Source organism: Vombatus ursinus, unplaced genomic scaffold (genome assembly GCF_900497805.2).
Source record: "Vombatus ursinus unplaced genomic scaffold, bare-nosed wombat genome assembly UNPS02014792.1, whole genome shotgun sequence".
NCBI classification, from domain to species: Eukaryota; Metazoa; Chordata; class Mammalia; order Diprotodontia; family Vombatidae; genus Vombatus; species Vombatus ursinus.
Window position 1 is genome coordinate 8,940,927 of NW_020954570.1, and position 26,607 is coordinate 8,967,533.

The following is a 26,607-nucleotide window of genomic DNA, read 5'->3' on the forward strand; positions in this document are numbered from 1 at the left end:
CTGGATTGAAAAGGGGAGAGATTGGAACCAGGGAAGCTATTTAGAAGGGTACTAAAGTAGTGCAAGTGAGAGAGGATATGGGCCTGCCTTTTATGCCATGATTAATGAGAAAGTTGGATTAGATGCATTTTAAGATTCTTTCCAGTTCTAAATTTTATGATCCTACCTAAAAAGGCCCCAAAGGAAACTGAAAAATCAGTGTTGATTTCCCAATTGCTATTCCCAATAATTCCCAGTTATTATAAGAATGAGGTAATGAGAACCTGGACTTGGATTATTTCAGTAGGAATGGAAGAAAAAGGATGAGCCTGTGAGGTTTTAGAGACAGAAACATCTGTGGTTGATTATGCTGCAGGAAAGGGACAGATCAAAGATTTAATAAAAGCTTTTTAAACCTAGGAGACCAGAAGAATGGTGGCACCATTTATAGAAACAGGTAGCTGGAAAAAGTAGCTGGTTTGGGCAAGAGGAGGAGGTCAGTTTTGAATATGTTGAATTTGTGTTACTAGGACATAAGACACTTACGTGGAAATAGTGAGAATTGAGGTTGTAGAATTTGACTTAGGAGTTAGCACAGGAGAGGTGATGATTGTATCCCTGAAAATTGATCAGTTTAAGGAATAAATGTACAGAGAGGACAGCAGAGGTTTGTGGAAGGATCTGAATCGTCAGATTAGGGCTTCTTAACTGTAAAAAGTTTTTTGGACAACTATTTCTATATGATTGACTTCCCTTATACTTTTTAATGCACTCTATTTTATATATTTTAAAAACAGTATTCTGAGATGGGATCCATAGGCTTTACTAGATTGCCACAGGGGTACATATATTCTTTTCTTCCTTCCCTCTCCCCACCAAAAAAAAATGATTAGGAACTCCTGCCTACTTCTAGTCACATGACCAACAAGACCAATACCTAGGCGTTTTCCCCTGATCATCATGACGTCTCTGACCTCTCAAACCTCTCCAACATAGGAATTATGTGCCAGAGTTGAAGTAGTGTCAGCTCTTTCATGATCTAGGACACTTAAGACAACAAGGTAAAAATTTGATTTGCTAACAGTCAGGAAGACCAGTAATCTTTTTTTTTTTTTTTTTTTGAGGCAGTTGGGGTTAAGTGACTTGCCCAGGGTCACACAGCTAGTAAGTGTCAAGTGTCTGAGGCTAGATTTGAACTCAGGTCCTCTTGACTCCAAGGCTGGAGCTCTATCCACTGTACCACCTAGCTGCCCCTAGACCAGTAATGTTAACACCCAACTTGTGTTCCCCTAGCATTCCCTTCCCTGCAGCCCACTAGGCTTCCTGCAACATAGCTGCACAAACTTGCATAGAGTAACAGAGAATTTTCTTTTAAATGTACGTGAGCAGACAAGGAGTGAAAGCAGAAGTCAAATAGATGGGCTAATGAAGAAACAAGGCTGAAACATCATTGACACCCTCAAAACACCCTGCTTCCAAGTGAATCAGTATTTTTTATGAGACTGAATTATAGAACAGGAGGCTGCATAAAAGGGGAAAGAAGATGAAGATTGAGAAGAATATGTGATGTATCCTCATCAAATCAAAGGCTAACAAAAGGGAAAATAGCTGCCATAGTCTCTGAGGTTGAAGAGTGCCTACTGTAGAATGGACTGTGTTGCAAAGGCAGAAATTGAAAAAGAGATGGGAGAGGAGAGAATCTTGCTTTAGTGCTGGGATGGGGTACTAGTAAAGAATGCTTCTATGGGAGAGGAGAGATTCTATAAAAATGGATGGTAACTTTACAATGGATGGGCTCATCAGGCATTATTTATTTGTCATTTCATCATTGCTGCCCATTGAAGGCAAGGAATTCAGAAAAGAAGTGCTTAGAGTCTACTCATCCTGCCATTGAAAGGGAATTCAGAGTACTTGGTGGCTATTAACATCCAGAAAAATGGTAGGACATGGATCCTGAGAAGAGAGATCCCAGTAAATGGGAAAAAATTATGACCAGATGAAGTGCCACAGTCAGTAATAAACTGTACAATGAGGGACGTGGGGCAATAACCTCTCTGGCACTGGCAGGAATTGGTATTCCTAAGAGTGAGGCACAGCAGAAAAAGGAATCAGGGAGATCTGCAAGCCAGTGACATATAAAAATCTTTAGAAGAAGGAACACAAAATAGCTACCTCAGAAGATTTCATGCCATTAGGAATGTAGAGACTAAAGAAGAACTAAATAAGCATAAGGGCTATCTATCAAAGAATAAAAGTCTGGAATAGATAGAAAGGGAAGAGAATGGGAGAAAAATTCTTTTTAGAAAAAAGCACAGAAAGTGAAATTTAAAAAGCTAATGGAGGGAATGGAGAGAAAGAAGGATTCTCCTTGACTACTTCAGTGAGAGGAAGAAAAAAAGAGGTAGAACTAAATAGCCAGATAAAAACTGGAAAGCAAAAGGAACTAATAAACAGAACTCTAAAATTAGAGAAAGAGATGGGAAGAGTGTGAGGGGAAGAGAGCTAATGGGAATAGGGATACCTTAAAACAGATTAAGCTAAAATAAGTGGAGAGACATAGTATTGTGGTTACATAGGAAGACAGAAAAAATCCTAATTTAGGAAAGAATATTGGAGAGAAAAGGATGAAAATATAAACTCAAGTCTCATAACTTTAAATGGGAATGGTAATCCAGGAAGCTAATAAAATGAAAAAGAATTACAGATCTGATGAGGAAAGAAAGCCCTGCAATCTGTTGCTTTCAAGAAACACCTAAATGACATAAACAGAATAAAAATGAGGAGACTATCAGAATTTAAAAAAAAAAAAGCATGCATGATCATGCTGTCAAGCAAAGCAAAAACCTCATATTTTAAAAAGGTATGAACTATGAAACTGCATTTTGCTGAAAGGAATCATGGAATAGACAACAAACCAATATTAACCTTATGTGCTTTAAAATGCTTTAGCATCATAATTCACAAGGGAAACATTAATTGAGCTACAAGAATAGACAGTAACATACTATAGTGACAGGAAATTTCAGTGTCTCTCACTTTTGGATATCTAACAGAAAGATGAGCAAAAGGGAAAATAACTGAACAAATTTCTAGAAAAACTAGGGCTAAAAGACTTGGCATCTTCTAAATGGGACTGCTAAAGAATATACATATTTTTCAGTACCACATACAACTTCATTGTCATGAGGCATCTGCTTAGTCTTCTGCTTTGTTTGGTATGCAAAGAACAAATTGTAATTATCTGTTTGATAAAGCAGAACTTCTTTTAGGGTCAGGGGCGGGGAAGACACACACACCCACACACCCACACCCCCCCCACCCAACCCCCACACGTCCTGCAGTTAGTGCTGCTTGAGCTGAGTTTTGGAGGAAACTTAGGATTCTAAGAGCAGGAGGTGAGAGCATAGCAGGCATGGAGAGGTAGGGTTGGTAGGGTCTTGTGTTCAGATAAACCAGTGTGTTTGGATGCCTGGACAGTAGAGTTTGTGAATGGGCGTAACGTGTAAGAAGACTAGAAAGACAGTGGCTCACAATTTCTTAACCACTACCAATTTGTAACTGCTTTGTAGCATTGCTTGAAGTCTGGCACTACTAAGGCTCCTTTTGTTCCCATTGCTTTTCATTCTTCTTTCTCTTGAGAGTATTGACATTTTTTTCCTCACCATATAAATTTTGTTATTTTATTCTAGTTCTATAAGGCAAAGTAGTTTAATTGGTATGGCATTGAATAAGTAAATTAATTTAGGTAGTATTGTAATTTTTGTTATATTGGAGTAGCACATATCTAAAAGGTCACATCATAAACAAATTAAAGAAACATGGAAAAAAATTACCTCTAAGGTCTATGGATAGAAGAATTCTTGACCAAACATGGAATATATAGGATTGTAGAAGACGAAATGGATAATTTTGATTAGATAAAATTAAAAAATTTTTGCACAAATCTGATATTGCTAAGATTTAAAGTATAAAAAAGTAATTCATCTAAATATATAGATAGATATAAATGTATTCAGGAACTCATTAAATAAGCTCATTTATTTGCAAATATGCAAATATTTACTATCCTTGAGTGTTGTATGCAAAAGTGTCTACCAATATCAAACTGATACATTTTCACCATAGTGGTTTAAAACAGCAAGGTAGATACACTGATTTCCAGCATTACAAGGAATATTAGATAAGATAGCTATATTTTCAACAAATATTCTAAACTTTAGTTTTAAGGCAGCTAGTACTAATACTGCTCACAGGCATAGCTCATAGCTAAGATTAAAAAAGAAACAATTAGGAAAAAAAATTCTTTGTAGCAAGTTTCTCTGATAAAGGTCTCATTTCCATGATATATAAGGAATGGATTCAAATTTATAAGAAAAAAAGGGTCTGCCCCAATTGACAAATGATTTAAAGATAAGAAAACACAATTCTAGGGAAAGAAACCCAGGCTATCTATATGGGAAAAAATTGCTCCAAATTGCTACTAATTAGAGAAATTGAAATTAAAGCAGTTCTGAAATTCCACCTGAAAAGAAAAATGATAAATTTTTGAGAGGTTGTGGGAAAACAGGCACAGTGAAGAACTGTTGGTGGACCAGTGAATGGAAACAAGCATTCTGGACAGCAGTTTGGAATTATACACAAAACGTTAATGTAGTGCATGCCCTTTGACCGAGCTCGAACTATGTGCAAAAATAGCAGCTCTTTTTGTGGTGGCAAAAACTGCAAATTAAGAAGAATATCCAAGATAAGAGAAGAGCTAAATTAAGTTGTGTTGAATGAATGCTTTAAGGACTGTTGTATTTTAGTAAGAAAGGAGGAAATACATGATTTTAAAAAGACATGGAACAGCTTATGAAATGATGGAGAATGAAGTGAGCAGAACCAGAAGAAGAATTTAAACTATAGCAATATTATAAAAATGACCAGTTTTGAGGGCTTTTATAAACTGATGGAGAATGAAATGAACAGAATCAGGAAAACAATTTATACAATGACAGCTATGTGAAAACAAACAACTTTGAAGCTGTAAGCAGTATGATTAACACAATGATCATTGTAGCGGACCATTGATGAAACAGGCTATCCCATTACAAAGAGGACATGGATATAGGGTGCAGAATGAGACAACATTTTTGCATATTGTCATTGGAGGAATTAATTTTGCTTGAATGTGCATATTTGTTGCAAGAAATTTCTTTTTCCTTTTTTTTCTGGGGTGGGGGAGAAAGTAAATAGATTTCTGCTAACTTAAGAAAATAGGGGCTGCTACAGAAGTAAAATATTGCATGCATCTTTAAATGATGTCACTGTCCTTATTGATTTTACTGAACTGTTTTACTTTTTTTGTTGTAAGAGACCTCTCATCAACTAGAAGTAATCTATAAATATATGTATTATGAAAACAAAACAAATTAATAAAACTGAAAGTGATGGGAAAAAATAGCAAGAAAGGAAGGGGATAGGTTGTGAAGAGCTTTAAATAGTGCCCAATAGAGGAATTTATATTTGATTCTAGAGATAACAGGTAGCTACTGAGTGTGGATGACATGATCAGACCTGGATTTTAGGAAATTCACTTGGGCAGCTGTGCAGAGAGGTTGGATTGGAATGGAAAGAGACGTGAGGCAGGGAATCCAAGTAGAAAGCTTTCTCAAGTGAGAGATGCTGAAGGCTTGAACTAGGGTGGTGACTGTGCAAATGTAGAGGTAGGTGTCTTCTAGAAATGTAGAGAACATTTGGCATCTGATCAGGTATGTGGGATGAGTGAGAGTGAGGAGTGAAGGGTAACGCTGGAGCTGTGAAGGGAATAGGGAGTGACCAGAAAGATGGTGTTGCCCTCGACAGTGATAGGGAAACTTTTGGGACTTTGTTTTATTGTGTAGAATTTCAGTTTGTGGAATAGCCTGGAAAAATGTCTTTATATGTCTGCTCAAATTGAAACTTTATGGATAATTACCTATTTTAGGTGAAGCATGTAATAGTTTTTGTCTTTCTGCCTTCTCTTAGCATAGTATATATGCCAAACTTATTAGATAAGTATTTCTCTTCAAACAAGGATATTTCTTCCTTTGAACAGTTACAAAAAAAAATGCTTTGAAAACTGTGAAAGTGTATTTATCACTATTGGAAAAAATGCAGTTTTAAGGTCATTTTGTAACTACAATTTTTGGCCTGTTGGTGGAACAGAAGTAGTAACATGATTAATCATATACAGCTCTACTTAGTGATGTATTTGTGGCACTAAACATTTTGTTAAAGAGTAGGGAGGATACTTAAGGAATTGCTTGGTTATGTGTTGTATATACAAAATTGCAATTTTTAAAAACTCTAAGGTTAATGTCACAAAGTGCTCTCTAATGTAATAGTGCTTCTTGTGGGGAATTATTTACCCAATTAAGGTTTTGTTTTCACCAGATTTAAGCAGTTCCTGCTCTTTCCCCCCTTCTTTAAAAAAATTCAGTGCCTTCCTAGTAGATTGGTTTTTTTTTCCAAAGGGAGACTGGGGGGGTCATGTTTCTGAAAAAGGATGCATCAAATAAATCCTAAGTCTAATTGACTTGTTCTTTTAGGCGAAGATATGCCAATGATAAGAGGAAAGCATATACTCCATTCTGCAAAATGATCATAAAATCATAAATGTACTTTATACATTGCTTACACAAGGGAGCCCATACTAAATAGTTTACATGTAACACATAAAAAATTATAGTATTATAAATTTGAACCAATGCTAATATATAAGGTATGATAAGCAAGTATAAAATATTTTTAGTTGCTGCCTTTGATTTTAAGAAGGACTTTGTTTTGGATGATTTGAATTTCTTGAAGTTGATGAAAGACTTCAACACTAATAAATTTTTATGTGTCTCCAAAGCCAGAGGCATGTATTATCATTACATTGTCATAAATGTATTTAAAAGAGTAAATGAGAGCATGATTTTTATTGATATTTCTATTACATCACCAGAGTTTCTGTCAACATTTCTCCCTTCCTTATTGAGAGCCATCCTATATAACAAATACTATTTTTAAGAAAAATAAAAGAAAAGTGATGGTGTTTTTGCCATTGAAAAGTGGTTTTTAAAAGCAAAATCAGACTGGCAGTTTCAGCCTTTTTGCTCTACTTCCTCAGTTTATTCGGTATTAAAAGTACAGCTATTTAATTGCACTAAAGTAACACCACGCCGAAAAAATGTTTTCAAGTTACTGTTTGAAATTCTTCACTTCTCCTTGGCTCTTCATCTGGTTCTTTATAAGGCTGTTCTTTATAAGGTTTAGGTAGGCTATCCTGTATGAGGTGTCACTGCTGCTAAAACTTTTTGGTACTTTGGACCTGTAAACTCTGATATGGTACTCCTTTTAGCAATACAGAATGAAACCCCTCTGTGCCTTCTCATCTTGTTTGACTCTTCTCTGTGTTTCTCTGAATCTTTCTTATGGAGTCTACCTTGCTTGCTAGGAGCCATCTTCTAGATCTGTTGTGATCCGGTGGGTACAAATTTTAAGAGATAAAGAAATCTTCCATCTTAGGAAGTTTATTTTTTTAAACAACTAAATCATTTGGAGGTTAATCTGGTGAATGTGGTGGATGGTGAAGCAGGATAATTTTTATTTTTTAAAAATGAAATAAAAATGTGGTGTGAGTAGAAAACAGTCTTAATTATTGCCTTGTTGGCAACTCCAAAGGGTGGAATTAAACAGGTGTGTTTAGGAATAGCACCTTCATTGGATGGAATCAGTGTTGTAACCTTTTGTTTCTTTTTGCCAGTTTCCCTCTATTGCAGTATTTTTGTATTTCCAAATCTGTTAATCTTTCTTTCTGTCCTTTAGAAAAACTCTCCATCACGAATTCAATTTTCCTAATCTGCTAATGGAGTTTTAAAATTTTGCATGGAGAGCTCTCCCTCCTGACCTATATTAATTTCTAATTTCTTGTTTTGAGCATTTCCCTTGGGAAACATTCTGGAGTGTATCTTGTTCCATTATGTCTTAATTGATTTTCTTTTGGTTTTGTTATAAAATAATTTTTTATTAATGTTTCTATTATATCACCAGAATTTCTCCCATCATTTCTCTCCCTCTCCCTCCCAGAGAGCCATCTAAATAACAAATAATATTTTTGAAGAAAAATAAAAATTAGCCAGACTCATCTATGCATTGAAACAGTCTGCAAATAAATGCAATGTTCTATTTTGAGAAAAATGATTATTTCCTGTATTAATAACCAATTATTAAATTACAACTAAGGATTTACCTTTCTTTTAACTCATTCAGAAATCAGCCTCTGTAGAGTTATTCAGCCAGCCTTTGAAGGACATTGCTGTTAGATGAGATTGCCCAAATCCTCCGGGGACATGCTTTTCCATCTGGGGTGGGACTCAGATCTCACAAACAGAATGCGATCTAAGTGAGATCTTGCCCTTAGTCCTTGGAACCTTCCATTAGTTCTATTAGAATTTAGGGTGAATCAGTTTATGAATGGGAAAACCAACTGGCAAGGTCTGGGTAGAGATAGATTCTTTTGCTTAGATTGCTGTAGGCAGCTGAGTCTTAGGTTATATTCTTTGCAGGAGGAGCTGAAGACTTTTTGCCCACCTTCTCATTTATATGTCTACTCCCTCATTGATTATTAACTAGTCAGAGTTGATTTCCATCCTCGGGGACGTGCCTTTTTCCAAAGGCTTTTTAAACATTCAGTATTCTCCAGGAAAGATTTTTAGTTTAGTGGGCAGGGTGGACAAGGCATGAACTGAGTATTCAGAGACTTAGATTCTAATCTGGCTCTACAATTGACTCACTGTGGGACCTGGGGAGACCTCTCTCTTCCCTTGGCCTCAGAACCACCATCTGTAAAATGAAGATTGGACAAAGTGATCTCAGAACTTCCTTCTAGCACTAAATTCTTCTATTTCATGAAAATTAAGTTGGTGTTCTGTACATCATCTCCTTTGATTTGTTATGTTGAAGTTGCTGGAATCCTCAGACTGGGGGAAGGCTGAATTAGGTTTTGTTCAACAAGTCAACAGGGTAAAGTGTCTACGGTAAGATAACGTGAATGCACGCTGTGGGTTGAGCCCTGAGCTGCTCAGAATGAATTTCCATAGATGTTCCTATAGGTAGGACTTTCTAACTGAATGCTTAATCTTCTCTGCTTGATCTGGGTTGGCAGGGGAGAGATGACTACTCTGCCTGAGCTCAAGATCAAGGAACATTTTTAACAAAGCATTGAAATAGAGCAGGGTTGCTGGTCAGCTCTATGTTGTTAAGAAGAAGGCTGGTGCATGATTCTACCCTTTGCCAAGCACTTTCTTTCCCTGTCTTATTTTGTCAAGAAAATCAGCTAGTTTGTAAACATAAAGTACCTACTATGTGGCAGGTACGGTGCTAAGTGCTAGGGATACAAAGAAAGGTAAAAAATATTCCCCGCCCTCAAGGAGCTTAGTTTAATGGGGAAGACAAATATTCTAATACTGTACAAATAAGGTGTGTGTAAAATAAATTGGAAATAATCAACAGTAGAATTAGGGGGAATGGGAAAAGGGTTCCTGAAGTGTCATTACATTCGCATGTCATAATTTTTCTAGCCATTCCCCCTGTAGATTGGTACCCACCAGCCCCTTAGATTCCCCTTCTTTGCTACTACAATAGAGCTGCTATAAATAATTTAAAAATATGAGTCCTTTTCCTCTTTCTTTGATCTCCTTGGAGTATAGCACTAGTATTGCTGGGGAGTTTTTAGAAGGATGTGCTTTTTTTTTTTTGTTGAGGCAACAGAGGTTAAGTGACTTGCCCAGGGTCACACAGCTAGTAAGTGTCATGTGTCTGAGGCCTGATTTGAACTCAGGGAAGGCTCCTTTCTTTATGTATTTATTCATTTTTGCAAACAGTTTAGTTAAAATTGGAATTAATTTTTCTTTGAATATTTGATAGAATTTCACTTGCAAATTTATCTGGTCTTGGAGTTTTTTCCTTTGTGAGTTCATTTATGGCTTATTTGTTTTTTTCCTGATATTGGGTTGTTCAATTTATTTCTTCGGTTAGTTCTGGGTATTTTATATTTTTGTCATTATTAATGTAAATTATTAGTTTTGTTGGCATATAATAAGGACAAATTTAGAACTTACATTCTAATGGAGGAGACAGAAAGTATATATAAAATGGATACAGTATAAAAATGAAGAAATTGATATTTGGCAAGTAAGACATCATTGATAACTTTGGAAGGAGCAGTGTCAGTCAAGTAATGAGGACAGAAGCCACATTGCAAAGTACTGAAAAATGAGGCAGTGAGTGTAAACAGCTAGTTAAGAAAGGGAGGGGAAAAAAAAAAAGAAATATGGCAGTAATTGAAGGGATGGTAGAGTCTATTAAAAGTTTGTAAGCGAGTGTACTTTATAGCCATTCTATAGCTCTGAATGAAAGAATTTGTACAGCTTGGTTAGATTTGGTTGAACCAATATTGTACTGATTCATCATTGTATGTAACATATTCATGTATATTATGGTATAGTTCTATATAGATATCCATTTTCTCAAAGTTATTACGAGCATCTTTGATGAAGTTAGAGAATGGGCAGACTTTTGGAAGCAGTAGGTCACAGTAGACCTTTTTATGCTACAATTTTTAATGTTTCTGCCCTTCCCTTTTCACCAGTAGAAGACTGGAATACATATTTTAGGCTAGTATATACACTGAGCTCTTTTATGGCATCAGTTTACTGTTATAGTGATGTGCAGCTTAACTGGAACAAAATAAAATAACTAAATTTATTGACCTATGCAACAAACCTTAAAAGTTCTCACATCTTTAGAGAACTTTTGATATGCATTATCTTTTGCTGCAGTCACTGATTTTATACTATTTAGCATTGCATTTATAAGCTTTGTACATATTTCTTTTTTTTGTTTATGAAGCCACATTTTATCATGTTGCATGTTTAGTATGTGTTTGAATAGTACGTATTTTCCAAATCTTGCCATGTTTATTTCCCATAGGTTTTCAGTGGAGATTATATCAGGTGAGTTTCCACATTGCAATGTATATTAATCTCTATATTTTGGGTAAAGTTCAGAATCTTTTGTGACATTTGGTACTATGGAAGGTTGTGTTGCAAGTATTCCATCTTGGAATTTCTTCCGGAATAGTTCTGCTCAGTATATTGGAATATTTTATCGGAGTACATCATTCCTTCAGTTGAGACAACACTCTCAGGTCTACTGGATATGGGAAATCATCTAAAACATTTTTTTTTGAGGGTAGAGTGCAATCTTATAATCTGATGAAGATGCCTAGGTCTTACCGGTTCACTTGGATTTTTTCTAACAATGATTTTAATATAGGCCCAAATGAAAAAGTGAGTGTCATTAATAATTACCTTTTCCCAATCTTTAGTATTTCAGTCTTTCTGGTCTCTTGCCCAAGACTGGTGTTTTTCCCCAAAGCTTAAAAAAAAGTTCTTCCCCCTGTTCTTCTAACCTCAAGAAGCCTAAATCAGATTTTAGAGGAATCTGTAACAGTCTCTATAGTTATGAGGTCCCTCAGAAAGTCATTGATTGTCTTCTTAGGATTAATTGTTTTGTAGCATGAGTTGATAAATTCTTGACTCCCCCCCACCCCCCATATTTATTCTAGAGTGCTAATTATCTTGTTTTGTTGTGGGCTGAAAGGACCTTTGAAACTCTTAGCTTCAACTTACTAACATCCACTGAAAAACCTGTAACAGTCATTGAAGTGTGCTCTTTAAGAACTACAACTTTTGCATGTTTGATTGGCATGGTAGCCATTTTTTAAAATCATGGAATTGAAAACATTCAAAGAGTAGTGAAACAAATGTGTGGCATAAAGTCTGGTTGGTTGGTTGATTGTTTTCCTTGAGTCTCAAAGAGGACCAAAATGATACCACTATGTTGGAGTCAAGGTACAGTGTGTCTCACTGTGGCTAATTAGACAGGGAATGTAGGAGTTATTTGGGAAAAGCAATCTAAGTGTACTTCTACTGCCACTGAGCTGACACAAAATGTTTCACCTCGACCAGATGGAAATGAATTGAACTGGTTTCAACATTAAGTCAGTTCTCTTTCAGTTGCTCTACCACAGGTTGGGTACAAATAGTCCATGTGAACATTTGGAGCAGAAATATCACTAAATTCATGCATCTCATGTTTCTTTTGTGCTACTGCAGTTGTGTGTTGCTGATAAAGCACAGTGTCTTCTTAGATGCAGGCACACCACACTGCATGGTCCTTTGCCAGTGTCTCCCATGTCACACAATCATTTCCAAAGTTCTGCAGAGAGACCTGGAGAGTGTCTTCTATCACTTCTTTTGACCTCCACATGAGTACTTGTCTTGTGTGAGTTTTCTGTAAAATAGTCTTTCAGGCAAACCAACATTTGGCATTTGAGCAGTATGGCCAGCCCATAGGCGTTGCGCTCTCTGCAGTAGAGTTCAAATGCTTGGCAGTGTAGCTCAAGAAAGTGCCTGAATGTCTGGTACCTTATCTTGCCAGGTGATCTTCAGAATCTTCATAAGACAATTTAAATGGAAGTAATTCAGTTTCCTGGCATGTTACTGGTATCCTGTCCAGTTTTCATAGGCATCTAGCAATGAGGTCAGCACAATGGCTCTGTAGATCTTCAGTTGGTAGGCAGTCTAAACCTCTTCTCTTCCACACTTTGTTTCGGAGCCTCTCAAACACTGGGCTAGCCCTGGCAGTGTGTATCAACCTCATCATCTATGCGTACATTCCTGGAAAGTGTACTGCCAAAGTAAGTGAACTTATCCACAGCATTCCATATTTCTCCCATTTGCTGTTCCATGTATGGATGGTGTGGTGCTTACTGGTGAAGAACCTGTTTTCTTGATGTAAATTGTTAGGCCAAAATTAGCACAAGCAGCAGAGAATCAATCCATACTTTGTTGCATCTCTGCCTCAGACGCTGCATTGAGTGCACAATCATCTGTGAACCAAAAAAATCTTGTACCAACTCTCCCTCCACTTCAGTCTCAGGTTGTAACCTTTTCAAGTTAAATAATTTACTCTAGGTGTGGTAGCTGTTCTTGATGCTGTTTTCATCCTCTCTGAAGGCGTCTGACAATGTAAGGACCAGTACTCAACTGACAGAGAACTGACTTAGTGTTGAAACCAGTTCAATTCAGTTTCATCTGGTTGAGGTGAAACATTTTGTGTCAGCTCAGTCAGTAGAAGTACACTTAGATTGCTTGTCCTGAATAACTCCTACGCTCCCTGTATATTTTTGTTTAGCTCATCGTTGTAGAGATGTCATAACACATATTAAAGGAGATTGAGATACAGATTTCTCCTCCTCCCCCTAACAGATGCACAGATTACATGTGGCCTTTTTCTGTGTTAAAGGCAAATGAAGTTTGCTGTTTGTCCAATAGTTCTGTTCTATCTTTTGCCCCTGTTTCTAGCTTTCTTTTTCTTTGGAGTGTCTGCTGTTCTGTAACTTGTAATCTTAATGACTACCTTTACTTTTGTTCACTTTGTTTTTCTCATAATTGAGATGAATATCACTTTTTCCCTTAGCAAGTATTCTAAATGGTCTTTTAATGGATTATTGAATTATTATTATTTCAAAAAAAATTAATTCTAATAATAATATAAGTGATATGGGGTGGGAAGAGGAGCAAATTAAAATGACTTCTGGGTTTAGAGCTATCTTGGAAGTTTTCAATGTTTTCTTTGCTTTTAAATACTGTATATGCCAAGGCTTATGCTTCCTCATCATATTCTCCTTGGAATATAATGTTAATTAATAACAATATATTATATTATAAAGCCAAATATAAACTGTTTGGATGACCAAATGATTTGTGTTTATCCGTACCACTGTTGCTTTTATTTATGTGGGTAGTTAATACTGTTCTGAATTTTGTGGTTGATAGTTGATCTTATTCAGGGATGTCAAGAGGCAGTTTTTGTATTCTTTGTAACTACATACTAGAAGCAGTTGTTTGAATTTTTAATTTTTTTTCTGTTTGTTTTTAGTAATTCATTCCAAGAAAGCCTTCCGTAGGACTCCAGACTATGAAATATTAGGTTAATACTTGATGCGTTACATCCAGTTTGGGGATTTCCTAATAATTAAATCTTGAATGCTTGAGGCCTTTTGCTGTGTGCTATAATTATCATAAAACGTGATTCCAACTGTGGTAATTATTTTATACTGTGAACTGATGTGCATAAACTTATTGTTTTTTTTTTTTTTTTTTTTGCCTCCTGCTGGCTGTTTCTATTTTCCAAATTCCTCTTGGTATTAAAGGGCTGTGGAATTTAATCAGACATTTAAGGGAAAAAAATGTCTAAACAGAAAAGTAATAGTTTTTGTGCTCTTTATTTTATTGCAGGCCCAGCTTTCAATATTGCAAGAAAAAATAGACCATTTAGAACGTTTGCTGGCAGAAAATAATGAAATAATTTCAAACATTAGAGACTCTGTCATCAATTTGAGTGAATCTGTGAAGGATGATCAGAAAAGCCCACAAAGTAATAATAATGTCAGTCAAGGATCCATCTCTGATCTTATGCCATCTGTTCTAACACCTTTCCTGAATGAACCTGAAGACTGTTCATTTGCTTCAGAAAGTGGAAATCAGAATTCAGATGTACAGGTAATACACGTGCGTAAATAAGTCTTCTTGTTGTTTTCTGTACTTTCTCAGCTCTGTTACTGTTTGACATCAGTCCTATTTTTCTCATCTTTACCCCCAAAATGATATTCTTCTGAATTTTTTTGCACATCTTTTGTTTTTTAGTAAAGGCGTTTTTATGTAAGTGTTACTCAAGGATTTTGGAATATTTGAAAACAATAACACCAGCAAATTGTCTGGATGTTTGTGTTTTTGCCTTCTTTTTAAAGATATTATTTTATTTAAGATTTGCTATTTATTTTGGTACAAACCATCATTCTTTGAATTTTCTGCACATATATTACATTTTAATTAATGATTTTTACTTTTTGTTTTAACGTGGTTTTAATTGTACAAAAATATTTTTACTATGTTGATTAGGATTTTCTTTTTTTGATCTCATATATAAGTAGAATGATGAAAAATTAATGTGAATATATGGTAAAATCATACTTAAACCAATTTAAAAATTTTTCCATATGAATTTTTCCATATGGTAGATTATATTGAACCTATGACTTCACAGGTTCAGTAAAAAAAAGAAACAGATTATATTGGAAGCTTAAAATATATTTCAACACTGAAACCTAAATTCACTTGTTGAATTATAGTCCCACCAATGTGTAGTTATCACAACTATTCAATACCTAATCATCCAGTGATTCATTTATACTTCTAATCTTTAGTATCTATGTTACTATTGTGCTTTTTTGATCTATCCATTTTTTTTTCATTTTAACTATATGATTGTCCCACCTCCTTACCTGCTTTTACGTGTTCTTAATCTCTTTCATGCCACTACTTACGTGAAAACCATTTTTAGTAAGGTGCTGCAGCCTCCTTATGCCCAATATATATTTCCATTGCTTTTTGGGTTATTTGTTGTAATTCCTTTTTTTTTCTTAATTAAAAAATTTCTTTTATAAAATTCTGGAGTGGTTTGCCATTTTCTTCTCCAGCTCATTTTACAGATGAGGAAATTGAGGCAAACAGTGTTAAGCAATTTGCCCAGGGTCACACAGCTGGTAAGTGTCTGAGGCCAGATTTGAACTCAGGAAAATGAATCTTCCCAACTTCAGGCCTGGCACTATCCATTGCACCATCTAGCTGACCCTGTTGTAATTCTTATGAGATTTATTGTGTTTATTCATAGTCTTAAAGTATTGCTCAAAAATATTGCTGTGAAGACATGGGCTTTTGAGGTAGCAAGTAGTTTAGGATCATTGAAAACACTGTGAAATTTCCTAAAACATCTCTTTCTACTCAGTTCTGGGCCCACCTAATTTATCTTTTCATAGGTCCTATATTAGATAGAGGTGTTGGCCAGTAAGTTGTTGGACCTCCCATCGAGTTTCATGTTGTAGTCTGAAGAAATGTATTTTTATCTTCCTCTCTCTCTCTAAATAAATGGTTAAATCAGTCTCTTGCATTGTTATATTATGTGTAATCCTTAGTATGATGGAAGCGGTTTTGTAATATTCATGGGTAGAAATTAGTACCATATGATCTGACAATAGGAACACTTCTTTGTGCTTTGCACAGGGCCTCTTCCATGAAGATGGTGAATTTGAAAGAAATTATAATATGCAAAAACTCTCACAATCATATTAAATCAGACCTATTTGATTTTTTATCTAGCTTGCTGTTAGTTTACAGTGAGTTTTAATAAGAAAGATTCCATCACTTACTGTGTAACCCTTTAACCTCTGGGCCTCAGTCTTCTTGTGAATAGGAGGTTGGGCTCACCCTTCTCTAAATATTTGATCTCATAATCAAGATGAAAACTTTTATTCTGTGCTTAATAAACATCACATAAAATTAATGCCTCCTTAAAAATAGAATAGGAAAAAAAAAAGTTGTATGTGAAACCACAAATCTATATTATGTGCAGCTTGCTTTTCCTTTTAAGTGTATAATAAATTCAGCATGTTTCTTTCAGTGTTTTGTTTGTCTGTCTTTAAAAGAGAAACTTAAAAATAGGGAGTTTTAATGTATGTAGGTAACTTCTTTCAAAATAGTTATGACAGTATTTAGCTGCATAAGGATAAGTTGATTTACTTCCTCAAAGTATCTGTCAGTAGTTTGTTTCGTGAATGATGTACCCTGGGAATGTTTATCACTTTTTGGCCAAACTTCTGGTAATAAGCCTTCCCAAACTAAGGCTGGTTCTTGGACAATAGATATCTATCGTCCTTTGCAAGGGTGTCCACTTTGTTGGGACACATTGGCCTAGCCTTCAAGAATCTTGGATTGCAGTGAGGAAAAAAACTAGAATGTTAGTGATGGCATAAAATCATATGCAAGAATTAAATAATGCTCGTTATCTTTTAGAATATTTTGCTTTTTTGTATTTTTCTTATAAAATTAGATAGTAATATTCTTGAATATCAATGAATACAATTGAGTGGGTGAATAATGTTTTTACACTAGGTGAAATTCACATTGAGGTTTGTTTTTTTTTAATTTTTAGATGTTGAATGTTTATAGCCTTCTTCCATTTGACAATCCAGATGGAGGAGTTTGGAAGCAAGGATTTGACATTACATATGAAAATAATGAATGGGACAGTGAGCCTCTTCAAGTATTTGTTGTGCCTCATTCGCATAATGATCCAGGTAAAATTTTCACGTTAAAATTGTGATGAGATTTTATAATTTCTAGTTGTTGAAACATTTAAAAGTGTTGACATTCTGAATGAAAAAATCTGTGCTATACCTTTCTTATTGAAATTCTCAAACACTGATTCTTAAGTATTTCAATTTGGATGAGATAATATTAAATGAAAATATTAGATGAAAAAACGCTTAATTAAAAAGCTGACAGATTTTGGTGATACCTTAATTTCTTTAAATTAAATTTATTTCTTTTGTTACATTTTAAGTTGTGAACTATCTCCTTCCCTCTCCCTCCCAACTCCGCACTAAAGATGGCCACCATTTGGGATTTAGAAATATATGTAAAGCCATATTATGTATACTTCTGTTTGTCAGTTTTTTCTCTGGAGGTGGATAGCATCTTCCTTCATAGGTCCTTTGTAGTTGACTTGAGTATTCATAGTACTCAGAATAACTTATTGTTCAGTTATTCTCTGAACAATATTGTTCTTGCTGTAGACAACATTCTCTTGGTTCTGCTCACTTCACTTTTCATTATTTCATGCAGGTCTTTCCATGTTTTTCTAAAATTAAACAGCCCATCATTTCTTAAAACACACTAGTGTTCCATCACAATCATATACCACAATTTGTTTAGCCATCCCTCACTTGATGGGCATCCCCTCATTTCCAGTTCTTTGCCACCACAAAGAGAGTTGCTATAAATATTTTAGAACATAAATAAGTTCTTTTCCTTTTTTCCTGGTCACCTTGGGAAACAGACCTAATAGTGGTATTGTGGAGTCAAAGGGCACGAACAGTTTTGTAACTCTTGGCATAATTCCAGATTTTTCTCTAAAATGGTTGGATGATTCACAGTTCTGCCAACAGTGGATTAATGTTCCAATTTTTCTACATCTCCTCCAACATTTCTCACTTACCCCTTCTATCATTTTAGCCAATTTGATAGCTATTAGATATCTCAAAATTGTTTTAATTTGCATTTCTCTAATCAGTGATTTAGAGCTATGTATAGTTTTGATTTCTTCATTGAAAAGCTGCCTGTTCATATGCTTGGACCATTTTTTAATTAAGGAATAACTCATATTCTTAGAAATTTGACAAAGGTCTCTATATGTTTGAGATGTGAGACCTTTATCTGAGAAACTATATATAAAAATTTTCCCCAATTTTCTGCTTTCCTTCTAATCTTAGCTACATTGGTTTTATTTGTACAAAACCTTTTAAATTTAATGTAATAAAAATTATCCATTTTACATCTCATAATGCTTGCTATCTCTTGTTTTATAAATTGTTCTTTCTTTAAGTTTGATAGATAATGTGTTCCATATTCTTCTAGTTTTCTTATGATATCTACCTTTATATTGAGGTCATGTAGCCATTTTGACTTTATCATGGTAAATGGCATCTGCCATATGCTTTCTGATTTTCCCAACAATTTTTGCCAAATAGCATATTCTCATCTCCAATGCTTGAATCTTTACATTTGTTAAATACATGGTTATGATAATCATTTATTACTGTGTGTTGTATGTCTGCTCTGTTCCACTGATCCACCTTTCTAGCTTTGATAAAATTACTGCCTTATTATAGTTTAAGATCTGGTACTGCCAAACCTCTTTTCTTTATGTATTTTTTCATTAATCCTTTGATATTCTTGATCTTTTCTTCCAAATGAATTTTGTTATTATTTTTTCTTGCTCGGTAAAATAATTTTTTGGTAATTTAATGGGAATGGCATTGAATAAGTAGATTAGTTTAGGTAGAATTGTCATTTTTATTATATTGGCTCTGCCTACCCATGAACGATTAATATTTCTCCAGTTATTTCAGTTTGACTTTGTTTATATTTAAAATGTTATATAATTATGTTCATGTAGTTCCTGGGTTTGTTTTGGTAGGTATACTCTAAAGTATTTTATATTGTCCACAGTTATTTTAAATGGGGTATCTCTTACTGCAGGATTTTGGTGATGTATAGAAATACTGATGATTTTATGTGAGTTTATTATATATCCTGCTACTTAGCTATAATTATTGTTTCCACAACCTTTTAGTTGCATTTTTGGTATTTTCCAAGTAGATCATCACATTGTCTGCAAAGACGTGCCCAGTCTGATTCCTTCTATTTTCTTTTCTTCCTTTAATGGTATTGCTAGCATTTCTAATACAGTATTGAATAAAACTGGTGATAAATGGGCATCCTTGTTTCACTCCTGATCTTACTGGGAAGGCTTCTAGCTTATCCCTATTATGAATATTGCTTACTGATGGTTTTAGGTGGATGCTTATCATTTTGAGGAAAAATACCTTTATACCTGTACTTTGAAGTGTTTTTTAATAGGAATGAGTGTTGTATTTTATCAGAAGCTTTTTCTTAATCTGTTGATGACATAATCATATGATTTTTGTTACTTTTGTAATTGATATAATCATTTATGTTAATAGTTTTCCTTATGTTAAACCATCCTTGAACTCCTGGTATAAATCATCATGTGTATGATTTTTGTGATATATTGTTATAGTCTTCTGGCTAGTATTTTATTTCGACTTTCTACATCCATATTGTCATATTCATACTCATATGAAATTGGCCAACAATTTTCTTTTGTCAGTTTTTGCTCTTCCTGGTATCAGTACTATATTTCATAAAAAGAGTTTGGTAGGACTCCATCTTTGCCTAATATTCCAAATGATTTAATATTGGAATTAGTTGATCTTTAAATGTTTGGTAGAATTCACTTGTAAGTCTGTGTGGTTCTGCTGCCTTTTTTTTTTTTTTTTTCCTTAGGAAGATCATTTATGGCCTGTTCATTTTCTTTTTCTGTAATAGGTTTGTCTAGTTATTCTATTTCTTCTGCTAGGTTAGGCAGTTCATATTTTTTGTTAATATTCTTCAATTTCACTTAAATTGTTAAATTTATTGGCATATAATTGGGCAAAATAACTCCTTATAATTTCTTTGATTTCATCTTCATTAGTGATATATTCATTCACCCTTTTCATTTTTGATATTAGGACTTGGTTTTCTCTTTTAAAAATCTCATTAACTAATTGTTTATCTGTTTTGTTTTTATAAAACCAACTTCTAGTTTTATTTATTAATTCAATGGTTTTCTTGTATTCAGTTTTATTCATTTTACCTTTAATTTTTAGGATTTCCAATTTGCTGTTTAATTGGGGATTTTTAATTTGTTCTTTTTCTATTTTTTTAATTGTAAACCCAATTGTTATATATTTTATTGATGTAAGCATTTAGAGAGATAAATTTTCCTTTGATTACTGCTTTTGCTGCATCCCATAGGTTTTGATATATTGTTTCATTATTATTATCCTCTTCAGTGAAATTATTTATTGTTTCTATGACTTGTTCTTTAACACACTCATTTCTTTAAGATGAGATTACTTAGTCTCCAATCAATTGTAAATCAATGTTTCCATGGTCCCTTTTGAATATAATTTTTATTGCATCATGTTCTGAAAAGGTTGCATTTAATATTTCTGCTTTTCTGCATTTTGTTATAAAGTTTTTGTGCCCTGGTATTTGGTCAGTTTCTCTAAAAGTACCATGGACCACTGGAAAAAAAATGGTGTATTCCTTTCTATTCCCATTCAGTTTTTTCCCCCAGATATTTGTCATATCTGCCTTAACTAAGAATCTATTAATCTCCTTGACTTCTTTCCTATTTTTTTTTTTAGATTCATCTAGTTCTGAGAGGGGAAGATTTAAGTCTTTTACTATTATAGTTTTGCTCTTGTATCTGTAATTAATTTTGCTTTTCCTTTAAAAATTTAGATGCTGTACCATTTGTTGCATATAGATTTAGTCTTGCTATTATTTCGTTATCTATTATTCTATGTTAATCTATGTTCATTACCTAACTTTGATCATAATATAATTTTCCTGTTTATCTTTTAATTAAATCTCTTTTAACTTTAACTTTGTCTGAGATCATGACAGCTGCCCTTGTTTTTTTTTGTATCAACTGAAGCATAATAAATTGTACTCCAGCCCTTTATTTTTACTTTATGTGCATCTCTCATTTTTAAACGTGTTTCTTGTAAACAACATATTTTGGGAAACTGGTTTTTAATCCATTTTGCTACATTTCCGTTTTGAGTGAGTTTGTCCCATTCACATTCAATGTTATAATTACTAGTTATGCATTTCCCTTCCTCCTGTTTTTTGTCATCATATTTCTCTCCTCTTCCTCCCTTTTTACCCTATCCCTCCTCAAACATTTAATTGACTTCTTGGGTTTTTAAAAATATTTTATTTTTAATTTTTGGAATGAAACAAGCATTTCTATAACTTGGTAAAATAAAAAGATGATTGCACGTGAAACTGCAAATCTATTATTTACCACTTGCTATTTTAAATATATAGTAAAGTTACCATGTAAATTTCTTCCCCCCCCCCCCGCAGTGGTTACCTTTAGACAAAAATACACACACAAAATACACACACACACACGCGCGCGCGCGTGCCTGTATATATCAGTATCTGTATGTATCATTCTATAAATCTATTCATTTCTCTTTTGGCCAGAAACCCTGAGGGTCTTCCCCTCCCAGTTTTTTGGTTTGCTCTTTTGTCCCTTTTTTTGGATTAAAGGGGCCATCCCTTGGCTCATTTTTTTTTTTTTTTTTTGGCAGGGCAATGGGGTTAAATGACTTGCCCAGGGTCACACAGCTGTAGGATTTGAACTCGGTTCCTCCAGAATCCAGGGCCGGTGATCTATCCACTGTGCCACCTACCTGTTCCCCTGGGCTCACTTCTTAAACAGCTCTAATCACTGAATGGTCATTGTCTCAATCAGTGTGTGAACTTGGAAAGACCTAACCTTAAAAAGGCCAAGGTCTCCCACTGAATCCTGGGCCATCTCCAGTTGTCCTGATCTGTATCTGAGCATTGGACCCAGATGGATCCAGAGGAGAAAATGAGGCTGATGACTTTGCACAGCCCTCCTTCACTCAAATCCAATTCACTTGCAAGTCATGGCATCCTGATGTCATGGTCCTCAGACCACAGCTATGATATTCCTGTGAGCTTTTATCTTGGGATCTCTTTTAGGGGGTGGTTGATGGATTTTTTTTTTCTTTTTCTGTTTCTGCTTCACCCTCTTGATCTAAAACTTCAGGGCAATTTTCCTTAATAATCTCTTGAATTATAGTGTCTAGACTTTAAAAACTTTCCAGTAGTCCAACACTTCTTCTATTGTCTCTCCTTGATCTGTTCTTCAGGTCAGTTGTTTTTCTAATGAGATGTTTCACATTCTCTTATTTTTTCATTCTTTTTTTAAAATTATATTTTGGTGATTTATGAAGTTGTTAGCTTCCCCTTGCTCACTTCTAATTTTTAAGGAATTATTTTCTTTGGTAAGTTTTTGGATCTCTTTTTCCAATTAATTGACTTTGTTTTCATATTTTTCTTGATTTTCTTGCTTTACTTTTATTTTTTTCCTTAATTTTTTCTCAGCTTCTCTTATTGCTAAAGTCTTTTTAAGCTCTTCCCAAAACTGTTTTGTCTTGTGACCATTTTGCTTTTTTCTTTGAGACAGAAGTAGCTATTTTAACTTAGAGAGCTATTTTAATTTTAAAATCTTTGATCCCATCAATGTAGATGTTCACTGTAACACGTAGCTCTTAATATATTTATTCCTTTCGTGTGGTATGTGATTCTTGTCCATCTACTCCCACAAGTTCACTACAAGTGGTCTCACTTAATGTGCTTGGGAGCTTTCCATGTTTTCTTTTGATATCATAAGGTTAGCAGTGGTTCATAAAGACTGTCTACCTCGTATTCTTCACTCTTAACACTGTACCAGCCTATATTTCTTTGAGGGCTACCTTTATTCTTACCCTTCTTTGGCATTTCTTATTTCTAAGCCTGCTTACATCCACCATGTACCTTTCTATTGGTGTTGCTTATGTCTTCATTTTTGAAGACTGTAGTGTTTCATTATTTTCTGCGATATAATACTAGCAGAATATTGGTATTAAATAGATGGGCAACAAGTGTCAGGTTGAAGTTTGGACTTATTAAAAGGGATTTATAATTTGTGAAACATAATCCAGCTCATTCTCTTACTCCTGTGTAAATTAGGTCCAATTTAATCTCTATTCATACTAGCTGTCCAAGATTGGGTGTATGTGTATGTGTGGGGGAGGCAGCTAGGTGACGCAGTAGATAGAGCACTGGTCCTACACTCAGGAGGACCTAGGTTCAAATCCGATCTCAGACACTTGACACATACTAGCTGTGTGACCCTGGGCAAGTCACTTGACCCCATTGCCTAGCCCCCCCCCCCAAAAAAGATTTTGTATATCTGTGTGTGTTTGCGCATGCACTTACACATGTATGGTATAAACATATATAAAACTGTGAGTACTAATTAATACAGGTGGAGAAGTTCATTAAGTTGTCCATTTCATTACATGTCCTAATCTGGACAATTGCCATTCTTCATCCATTTGGTTTTTCCTACGCAGATGATTAAGCCAAATTCTTTTGAGGGAATGTAGATTCTTTTCCAGGAAGCTGTTCTCAGGTTTAATGTAATCAGGACAACAGTGTCCACAAACAGCATCTAGGGGACTTTAGCATTTGTAGGAAAGCATTTTTCAACTTAGAAATTGCTCAGATCTCCTGTACAACAGTGGTAAATGGTTTGGTGAGCGTATTTCTCCTTCTTTTCTGTATTGTTTGGTATTAATAGTCTGAAGGTCATTGAACAAATTTATCTATCTTATCTTTTAAGGAATCTTGTACAATTTTGATATATTTTTGGAAATAAGTCTTTTTAATTCCATTTTGTTTCAACAAATTACTCTGTGCCTTTTTTATTTTTAAGGCAATTGGGGTTAAGTGACTTGCCCAGGGTCACACAGCAGGTATGTGTCAAGTGTTTGGTCTGAGGCCACATTTGAACTCAGGTCCTCCTGACTTTAGGGCCAGTGCTCTGTCCACTGTTCCACCTAGCTGCCCCATCCTCTGTGCCTTTTGAAACAATAGTTGACCCCCAAAAAAACAGAATGAAGCATTGTGTTACTTTAAATCTTTTAAATAGTTGTGATGATGTAAAGATTGTGGAATAGAGCTGCTTCCACACAACTACCAAATTGATATTGTTAAAGCACAGATTTAACCATGCCAGGATCAAAAAGCTGTAGTGACTCTTTCTTGCTTCCAGATAAAATACAAACTTTTCTGCTTTTTAATTCTGTTAGAGTATACTTTTCTGACTTATTGTACGTTCATCCTAGTTTGTCTCCTTTGCCTTGAGTCTCTTCCCTTTCTAGTCTGTCCTCCTTATAGATTCCCAAGTGATATTCCTAAAATACATGGCAGACCATGTCACTTCCCCTTTATTCAGTGGATTTCTATTACCTCTAGGATATAAATATAGACTCTGCTGTTTGACATTTAAAGCCCTTCACAGCCTAACTTTTTATATATTACTTCTACCCCCCTTCACCCCACATGTCCTGTAGCTAAACCACACTGTCCTTTCTTGCAGTTCCTTGCACAAGACTTCCCATTTCCCATCTCTTTGCCTTTACATAGGCTGTCTCCCATGCCTAGAATATATTCCCTTCTCATCACCACTTATGCTCCCTAGTTTTCCTCAAAGTTCAATTCAAGTACCACCTTTTATGTGATACCTTTACTGATCCTTTCCACCTGTTCATTGCCAAAGTTATTTTATATTTATTTTTAAATCTCTTTGTGCATGTTGTTTCCCTCTGTAGAATGCAAGTTCTTTGAGGTCAGGGATTTTTTCCTTTTTTGTCTTTGTATATCTAGCAAAAGTGCCTATTGGGTGCTTAATAAATATTTGTTGATTGATATTAAATCCAGATTTCCACATTATGTTAAGGCCTTAAGCACTGCCACCTTTTTATCTAAGTTTTGGCCATCCTTCCCTAGTCTGCAAAATAGTTTATTAAGTTAACAGATTTGCTTATTTTCTTTCACCTTTATGTTCTAATTTTTGGCATTTTTACCTTTACAAAAGTATCCTTTAGGGTGCTGTATGGTATAGTGGAAAAGAGCGCCAGATTTGGAGTCAAAGGACCTGGGTTGAAATCCTATCTCTGTGACTTAAACTTTATGACTGGTCAAGTCACTTAACATTTCTGGGCCTCAGCTGTTTACCTGCAAAATGATGGATTTGTAGTGCATGATATAGAATCACTTTTCCTTTAAGATTTCTTTGAGCTATAGACCTATGAACCTCCTGCTTTTTAATAATCCATGGCTCCTCTCTAAAACCCTGTTTAAAACTTCCCTCCTTCAGGAAATCTTGAATGTAATTTCTGTTTACCCAATTTAACTGGTTTTAATTTTGTTGAGGGCAAGGATTCTGTGGAAGATTCCTTAGTCTAGTGAAATAAATTAGAAACTTCAGTTTTTGTTCCAACTTGAGTACTTAATACTTTTGTAATTATTGATAAGTTATATAGTGTCAGTGAACCTCAGTTTATTTCAGGTGTAAACTGGGCACAATAATGCACAGTTCTTCACAGATTTGTTTAGAGGAAACTTTTGGTTCTATATATTCAATCTGAACCATCCTTCTGGGTTCAGCAATTCTCCTCGATGGATTTTTGGAAGCCATAGTAGAGACATAGATTCATAGACTTTTATAGTTGTCAAAGACCTGGATAATCTGATTGAAGCCTGCTGTTTATAGGTGAGGAAACTGAGGCAAAGGAGTGTTAATGTGTTCATTTTGGTTTTGTAAAAGTTGTTACATTTCCCCATGAAAGGCCTTCTTTACTTGAAAAATAATTAGTAGGAGCTAATTTTTTAAGCTAACAGCAATTTTCCTATCTAAAACCAAAGGAAAATTATTATTTGGCCTTTCTTAATAATTTTGATGCCTTAGAAATGGGTAAATTATTCTATGAAAATCTGAGCTATTATTAAGTTCATAAAAAGGCTTTGCCACTAAAAATATTATCAATATGTATACAGTTTCCAATATCATGAAACAAATTCATACACTTAGGCAGTTTACTTTCTAAGTGAGATTTTAGAGGTTTTTTGTTTGTTCTCATTTAAAAGAGTAGCATTTTGAGGCAAGTTTTTTTATGTCTTTTAGTATTGGAATCCTTTCCCTTTTAGATGGTTATTTTTCACATATGAGATCTCTACATTTCCTTCTTTACCAAAAATGTGTATGTTTTATCTGTGTACATGTCTTTATCTTTACTTGTAGGTTATTTCATAGCAGGGAAATTTTTAAGTCATCTCTTAATTTGATTACTTTCTGATTAGATTTGTTAAGAATTTATTAGGCAAAATGTGTCATAATTTACTGAAATTAAGACACAACTTAGAAATAAGTTTTGAGGGA

The 26,607-nt window shown here is 34.6% G+C and overlaps 1 protein-coding gene across 1 annotated transcript in view; it reads left to right on the plus strand.

Annotated features, from left to right (window-relative positions):
* MAN2A1 (mannosidase alpha class 2A member 1) overlaps positions 1-26,607 on the plus strand; it is a 200,723-nt gene that overhangs the window by 17,925 nt on the left and 156,191 nt on the right. Inside the window, exons 2-3 of the mRNA XM_027869175.1 lie at positions 14,349-14,612; positions 17,101-17,245. Of these exons, the coding sequence (XP_027724976.1) occupies positions 14,349-14,612; positions 17,101-17,245 (409 nt within the window). The remainder of the gene's footprint in view (positions 1-14,348; positions 14,613-17,100; positions 17,246-26,607) is intronic.